The sequence below is a fragment of the Setaria viridis genome, chromosome 3, assembly GCF_005286985.2.
Source record: "Setaria viridis chromosome 3, Setaria_viridis_v4.0, whole genome shotgun sequence".
Classification (NCBI taxonomy): Eukaryota; Viridiplantae; Streptophyta; class Magnoliopsida; order Poales; family Poaceae; genus Setaria; species Setaria viridis.
This window is the reverse complement of record NC_048265.2, coordinates 47,129,545-47,137,055: the sequence shown is the minus strand read 5'-3', so window position 1 is coordinate 47,137,055 and position 7,511 is coordinate 47,129,545. Positions and strand designations below refer to the sequence as shown.

The following is a 7,511-nucleotide window of genomic DNA, read 5'->3' as shown; positions in this document are numbered from 1 at the left end:
AACGGCCTTATATGTCATTGACCGTAACCTATGATGATCATGAAATGCTCCCCAAATCATTGTTACCAGCCATATTAGCAGCAACATCATCGATCTCTCATCATGTCCATCTGGGAGATTAAGCTGCATATATAGTAGTAGGTGCATGTCCACTTCCTGACCTTGAATTCTTGCAGCCGCTACTGATGAAATGCTCCCCAATGCACTTGCGGGATTTCTTGTTTGAGTGCAAGACAGATCGTTTGATTGGATGGAACTCGCTGTCTGTCTGCAGGTGAGCTCACCTACATTGCTAGCTTAATCATCCAGGAAACGATCGATCGAGATGCTGCAAGATAATGCTTGCTGTTGAGATGAAGATTGAAGGTTTCATCAGAGAGGCCGGCCGATCCGCGGCAGCAAACGCTGACCTTCTTGGCATACGCATCGTTTTCGATCGACGCCCTCGGTTGGTCAATCGAATGCTGAATCTGCTGGCAGGCGAGATCGTTCGTTTCTGACATTGTTTTTCTGATCTGCTAATCCTGGAGACATGTGTAAAGATTTGCCTTTCAGGTCACCTATGGTTAAAACTGATTGGAGTTTTGGAGCAGCGAACTTGTCATTGTTGCGTCTCAAGTGCGAACACGCGCCTGTCAATTCATTAACAGGAGAAACTGAAGCTGACACCCACGCAATGCAATGCTGCCGGCCGTTCTTGCTGACAATTAGGAGCGGTTTAACAGTAGACATGAGTGCCAGTATCTTTGTACAGCTAATGCTGACAGCATGACAATGAAAACCAGCTCTTACATCACGCATGCATGTCAGTATCAGCAATCACGAACCCACGACAAAATGGCTTGGCCCAAAACTCCTTTTCAAGTGTTCATCATCATCCTGCAGTAGCAGGAACAGTTGCCTCACATGGATGTCACTGCATCGATCCGTTCCTTCCTTCTCCACAGAAGTCGCCTCTTAACAAACTGCAGCAGCCAGACTTTCAATTTGTGGCGTTTTCCTTCAGCAGCAACCTGAAAGAAACAACTTATAACCAATCTTATAATATGCATGTGTTTGGCATGGTCCTGAGTCCTGACCAAGGATGGCTACTGATGATCCATCCATCCGTGCTTAATCTTTGGATCCTTGGTGTCTCTGAGAATTCTTGTTGGGTGCAGCCAAATCGTTTGATTGGATGGAACTCGCCATCCGTCTGCAGGAGACCTCACCTACATTGCAAGCTTATTGAGAAAAGGAGATGCCAGAAGTTAATGCTGCAGATGAAATATCATCAGAGGCAGGCCGACGGCGGTCTGCAGCAGCAAACGCTGATCTTCTTGGCGCTTCAGGAACCACACGTACGTGATGTGCAGAGGAAACCAACCGATCGATCCTGCACGCTAACGTCAACGGCGGCTACGGATCACATCGTTTTCCATGCAACCCAATCGAATGCTGAACCTGCCGGCAGACGAGATCGTTGATTTCTGTCAGTGTTTTCTTCAGTTCAAGCTCTGCTTGGGAGAGAACTTGTCACACAGCCGGATAGAGTTATCTGTCCACATTATTATCTTACCTAACAATCAACTCGCATGGGAAGAAATCGCATTCCTGTCCAATTAATCACTGATTGGAGTTTGGAGATGGAAACTTGTTCTTGTGTCTTTTCTGAAAAATGAACTTGTTCTCGTGTCTCTCTGAACTCTAAAGTCTGAACTTGGACCCGGATAGGATCTGAAATATCAGCTTGTGTCACGTTTACAGCTAGCGCTGGCGTTGTTGGTAGTAGTTTCTGCGTACCAACCGATCTGAAATATTTCCAGATCCGTGAACAAAACGGTGTCCGAATCTGGCACTGACAAAGCCTGCTCACACTACGGCAATCACGTTACCCATTGATCCTTCTTCCTTCTCTTTCACTCTTGCAAGAGTTTAAAGGAGCTGGCATTTTCCACTAGAAGAAGTTAATCAAAAGGAGGTTAATGGCCCCAACAACCCAGCCCACAGGATAACCCGTGTGGGCAAGCAAATTACTCCATTAACTTTCACCAAACACTACAGATTTTCACGCCTCAAGTCAATTTTATTAGGTGCGAGGTTGGAGCGCCAAGGAGTTTTGGCATTGACATTGCAAGGACGATTTCGACACGGACGCTCATACACACGCTCGCACAAACTCACATTGCAACATATGTAACATCTAAAACGAAGGATCTCGGTGACTTTATTATAAGTAGTGACTCCAGTTCAGAGAGAGTATCAACCATCCAATTCGCATGTGTTTGGCATACACGTCCAGGACTCACCATCATCACCACAAGCTCATTCCTAGCTGTTCCAGGCATCCGAAAGGCCGAACAGCTGAAATGCTGAATGTAGCCGCGTATACTACATACACCACATTCGCACATCCATTTCGACTGCACATCTCAACCTCACCAGTATTATTATACAGATCCGCGTTACTTATTATTATCACAAGGCAAGCATGAGGACAGCAAATGGCATCTTCTGTATAAAAGGCGCACTGCCAACCGGCGTACTCATTCCTTGTTCTTGTCCTCGACAGGTTCTCCTTGCTGGCCCAGATCCTCAGCAGACAAGTTCAGAGTCTCTGCAAGGGAAAAGCAATGATCCTAGGTACGAATCAAGTACGGATATCAAAAGACTAATGATTCGCTAGTACAAGAAAGGAGTACCATCGCTGTCCGCAGATGCATAAGAAGTTCGACGGGCACGGGCATTTTGTTGAGTAGGCTGAAAGTAGAATAGATGGGGAAAACATTCAAGTCAAGAAATTAAATTGGCATGACACATATAGCAATGCAAGTAGGACGCATAATTACTGTATGCTATACTTGCTACAGGATTATGGTGTGGAGTCAAGCCTACAAGGTATCGAATAATATACTAAATGCATCTAGACTGCCTCCCGTACCAGCTTTGGTAAAAGTAATATGCTATAACATAGATTATATGGATTTGCACCTATTTCACAATCAAAAAAGCCTGGGAATTATACAACCGCACACCACATGCTAGACTATTATGAGTCAGGCAAAAGCTGGTACCTGAAGCTTTGGTCGAAGTGCTTCAAGAGGACCTTTAGGCTTGTTGGGAACACCACCTTGCTGAAAGAACAAATGAAGAGAAGATATTTCACATTTTTTTAAAATACTTAATATCAGAGTGGGGGTTGGAAGGACTCTCTATTACCTTTCCTAGAGCCCAATCAGCGGAATCAAAGTAAGCACGCTCATGGTCCTGAAAAGGTATTTCAATATCAAATAGTCACCTTTTTATATATGATAATATTACACAATTTAAATAGCAAAGAAACAATGTATAGTAAGGCAATGTTATTGACCTTAGATATAAGTGGAGTCTTTCTGGGCAATATTCCTCCATACTTTTTCTTAATTGCTGCCTCCTGCAAATACGGATAAGTAGCAGTTAGAAGAGAAACAACACAAGTGCACGAATACTATACCCAGAAACAAAAGGAAAATGGTGATAAGAAAAGACAGTGCCTCCTCTTGTCGCGAGGGCATCCCATCCATTTCATTCTGGCCCTGAACGTCTTCAACCTTCTGATCTGAAACATCTCCTTCAACCCTCACTTGGGCAGTTACATCATCAGATGCCATCCCAGACATCGTAAACTTGAGCTGTGAGAGAAGAGTTCAAGTCCATGATTAGTTCATACTCATGATAGCAATCAGCCAATCAGAATAATTTATGATGTACACTAGCTAACATATGCGCAGATGTATGGCAAATAATTCCAGAATACAAATGAGCGCTCATATTCTCACAAAGAAACAATATATAGGCACTTATTTTCCTTAATGGCATAGCAGGAGGGCATAAAAAAATCAACATAAAGTATGGGGTAATGACAACTATGTGCGACGTAAACATTGATTTTCCATCATCCCAAATTCAGTTAGGAGAATGCATTCAACATTTCCAACAACTAAACTGCCTTCGACAGATTGATTAATACAAGACCAATGTTTGAGCAACTGAATGGCACCACAGTAGGATAGGGACCCAAAACATGCTTGATATCAACAACAATCTCATCCCTAAAGATCCCCATCCAGCTATGTTTCGTAAGGTCAGGTCTGTTGTTGACAGAAAGTTACGAGCAGATCAGACAACAATAAACATTGAATATTTACCATTACCAAAGATACTGCATTTTATCTAAACTGTTCCTAAATATGACTGATATCCTTTAGCTCTCCCTTCATTAGTTACCATAAACTCTGTTGTGGTGCACTGGCAGGGCTTCCAGTAGCCAAACGAACCGAGCAAATTATATTCAGAAACACACTTGGCCATAGTTGGTTTGAAAAAATTAATTCGCTTAGAAACACCTTTCAGAATAATTTTTAGGAGTAACGTATTTATTGTTGGGTATTGATCAATTATCGTTACTCTTATCATACTGGCACAAGACTTTGCGCTAGAAAGAGACAGAAAAATATCATTTTGCTACGGATTTAATGCCAACTCCATTACAGCGAGACTTGGCCAGCAGATAGACCATTTTATGTATCAAAATAAGCAAGGTTTATGTTATCAGATTGTTTGGTTTGAAACATTAAATCCAGAAACTAAGCCAAGCATTTGATATTGCAAAAATAAAATTCTCAGGGAGTCAAGCAGGAAGGAAGGATACAGTTAAAAGATCCATTTGCTTCAAGACATTCACGCCTTGCTGCATATTTTCATCGCAAACGCTTAAAGAAAATGGTACCTTTTTTCCTGTGTCCTTTATCTTAATGATTTCGAGTCAGAAAATAAATGCCCAACGACACAGAGGTGCAAGGACAGCTATGCAATACAAACATCATCCCCTTTTTCATAACAAGTCATCAGGATCACGTTACCTTTCAGAATAATCTTTAGGAGAAACGTATTATCGTTGGGCATCGATCAATTGGCATTACTTTCTTATCATACTGGGTACTGGCATTAGGTTTTGCTATAGAAAGAGACAGAAAAGTACCACTTTGCTAAGGATTTAATGGCAATTCAACTACAGCAAGAGTTGGCCATTAGATAGACCACTTCATGCATCAAAGTATGCAGCTTTTATGTTATCAGATCGTTTGGTTTGACATATATTAAATGCAGAGTCTTAAGTCGAAAGCATTTGATATTCCAACAACAAAATTGTCAGCGGATCTAGCACAAAGTATATTGTTGACCGGTTCATTTGCTTTTAGAACGCTCATGCCTTGCTGCATATTGTCATCGCGAACGTCTTCAGAAAATGTTATCTTTTTTACTGTGTGCTTCATATGAACAATTTTGAATGGCAAAACAAACGTCCAGCAAAGAGGTGCCATAATAGTTTTATGGATGAGCAATATGCACATCGTCCCCTTTTGCTCCATAAGCAGCGCCACACAGATTGCGAGAGGGGAAGAGATAAACGAGGGAGAAGGGGAAGGAAAGGATGAGCTCACCTCTCGCCGCCGCCGGGCCGGATCCGCAAGGCGGAAGGGGAAGATCCGAGACCTGGTGCAGCACCAACACGTACGGTTCACGGGAGGGGAAAGAATCAACAAGGAATCGGGAGGTGGAGATCTGGTGAGACAGAAAGAAGAGGAGCTCAACGTCAGCCCGTCTCCGGTTGCCGTCGACTCACCGCCGGTCGTCGCCGTATCGCGTTGTGGCTACGCAGGGAGGTGGGGACGACAGGTAAGTGGAGAGAGCGAGCGACGCGCAGCGAGGTTATTCCGCTGCGTCGCGCAGTGGGCCTGCTATGCTATGAACTGGGCCGTGTCAGAACAGATGGCTCAATCCGTGTCGGCCCAGGTATGCAGCAAGGTTTTGCTCTGTTATTATTTTGTGTCGGCCCAGGTATGCAGCAAGGTTTCGCTCTGTTATTATTTCTATACTATAGAGCTCGCAATATCTTGGATTCATTTCATATGAGAATACGAGATAGACCGTTGCGAATAGTTTTGGTCACGTTGGATACCGATCCGAAACGCAGCAAACCACACAAATATTCTTTTTCAGATATGGAGTAAAAGCAGGCATACATGGGATTTGTCCATTTATTTTACACTTTGCATTTCATGTTAAGTCCAGAATATCAAAAGTAAGGGAAACTCAAAATTTACAAAAAAAAAATCCTCCCAAATTTAAATAGAAAGCTAGACTAATCTAAGCATCTACATTTTATTATTTACTTAGTATTTTTTACAATATTTAAAACTAAAATCTTAAATGTGATATATATTAGATTTACTGTTAATCTGTTTAACAATTTTATAGTGATGATAAAATCTTAGCTTTAAAAACGTGCATGTATAAGCTGCCGTACGTTCCTTGCTGCAATGAGTAGTGCATGTCCTGATGTGCATGTACATGTATCTCGCACAGTTGCCGTACAAGCATGCCACTGTACATACAACATAAGCATACAACAGCGATGGCTTCATATAAAAAGGTGCGTGACACGTAGGTTTAGCTGTTTGAGGTCTCAAGTCTCGCCATCTTATTTTTCACTTCCTAACCCCACCTCTCACCTCACCAGTCAATTCGCATGCAAACAGGGCTGCAGGGCACCCAATTTTTAGCCACGCTGGCATCCGAGCCTACCTGGCCTGACAAAGCCATCAGTGGAGCACCCGCGTTGGACCTGCTCTCAGGCGGCATCTCTACCGATCCGTCTCCACAGATTTCCCACCTTCCTCCCTGCAACCCAGCTGGCTTCTAATTTGTTGAGCTTTTCAGCAGTAATCTGAAACTGACGACTAACGTTGTCAGAAACCGAAATGGATTCCTACGCTTTTGTGTTGTTGCGCTGGCAAGAAGAAAACCAACGGCTTGTTCGCTTCAGCTTATTCAGCCGGCTTATCAGCCACCAAACAGTATTTTCCTTTCACAACAAATCAGCCGTTTCAGCTTTTCAGCTGACTTATAAGCTGAAACGAACAGACCCGAAATGGCCAGGCCGGCAGCCGGGACTTGAGAAATGCAAACTTGAACAACCCGGCCTACAGGATCACCATCCCTGTCAAATGTCAAGGACTCGAGGTGTTTTGTCATGGATCGTGCAAACCATTACCAGAGCGATCATCGTTATCCTGAACGACCTGGACTTTTATCCCTTTTTCACCACAGGTTTCATTTCATCTGCAGGTGATCATCTATCTGACGGTGTTGCTTCGCACCCGCGGTTACCTTCCTTTTGGCGTCTGCAGTCGCCGGTCAGCGTTTTCAGGTGAGGTCGTGAGGAAAAGGAGGGTAGGATTAACCACCGTGCGTTTGACATTTGCAGGCGCAGCTGATTGACCACTGCAGCAGCATCTCCTCGTTTCCCTTTGCTTTACCAGCTTTGTGCATGGTGGTCGAACATCTTTTTTTTTTACGATAAAAAAAACACAAAGACGTGAGATCGACCCCGTTCATTGTTCCTTCAAAAGTTACACGCACGCATGACCCAGCCATAAACCGAAACGTGTCGAGCACTGTGTGTTAAGGATACGTGTCGAAACGTTTCT

The 7,511-nt window shown here is 43.4% G+C and overlaps 1 protein-coding gene across 3 annotated transcripts; it reads right to left on the bottom strand.

Moving 5' to 3' along the window:
- Positions 1 to 2,176: 2,176 nt before the first annotated feature.
- LOC117850843 (uncharacterized) lies at positions 2,177 to 5,749 on the bottom strand. 3 transcript variants are annotated; one of them, XM_034732721.2, is made up of 8 exons: positions 5,645 to 5,749; positions 5,463 to 5,514; positions 3,513 to 3,650; positions 3,350 to 3,412; positions 3,199 to 3,246; positions 3,054 to 3,113; positions 2,682 to 2,739; positions 2,177 to 2,596 (listed from the first exon to the last, which is right to left on the bottom strand). In XM_034732721.2, exons 3-8 carry the CDS (start codon positions 3,636 to 3,638, stop codon positions 2,526 to 2,528), a joined length of 426 nt encoding a protein of 141 aa, XP_034588612.1. In that variant the 5' UTR covers positions 3,639 to 3,650; positions 5,463 to 5,514; positions 5,645 to 5,749; the 3' UTR covers positions 2,177 to 2,525. The 3 variants fall into 3 exon arrangements, with proteins under 3 accessions (XP_034588612.1, XP_034588613.1, XP_034588610.1); XM_034732722.2 differs by having other exon boundaries at positions 5,614 to 5,696; XM_034732719.2 differs by having other exon boundaries at positions 5,463 to 5,705.
- Between the last annotated feature and the right edge of the window lie 1,762 nt (positions 5,750 to 7,511).

Excerpts from the sequence above, each read along its gene's own strand:
- LOC117850843 (XM_034732721.2), bottom strand. The coding sequence starts at position 3,638 with ATGTCTGGGATGGCATCTGATGATGTAACTGCCCAAGTGAGGGTTGAA. Across the intron at positions 3,247-3,349 it reads AGACTCCACTTATATCTAAG|GACCATGAGCGTGCTTACTT; the intron begins GTCAATAACATT and ends ATACCTTTTCAG. Across the intron at positions 2,597-2,681 it reads TGCATCTGCGGACAGCGATG|AGACTCTGAACTTGTCTGCT; the intron begins GTACTCCTTTCT and ends TTTCCCTTGCAG.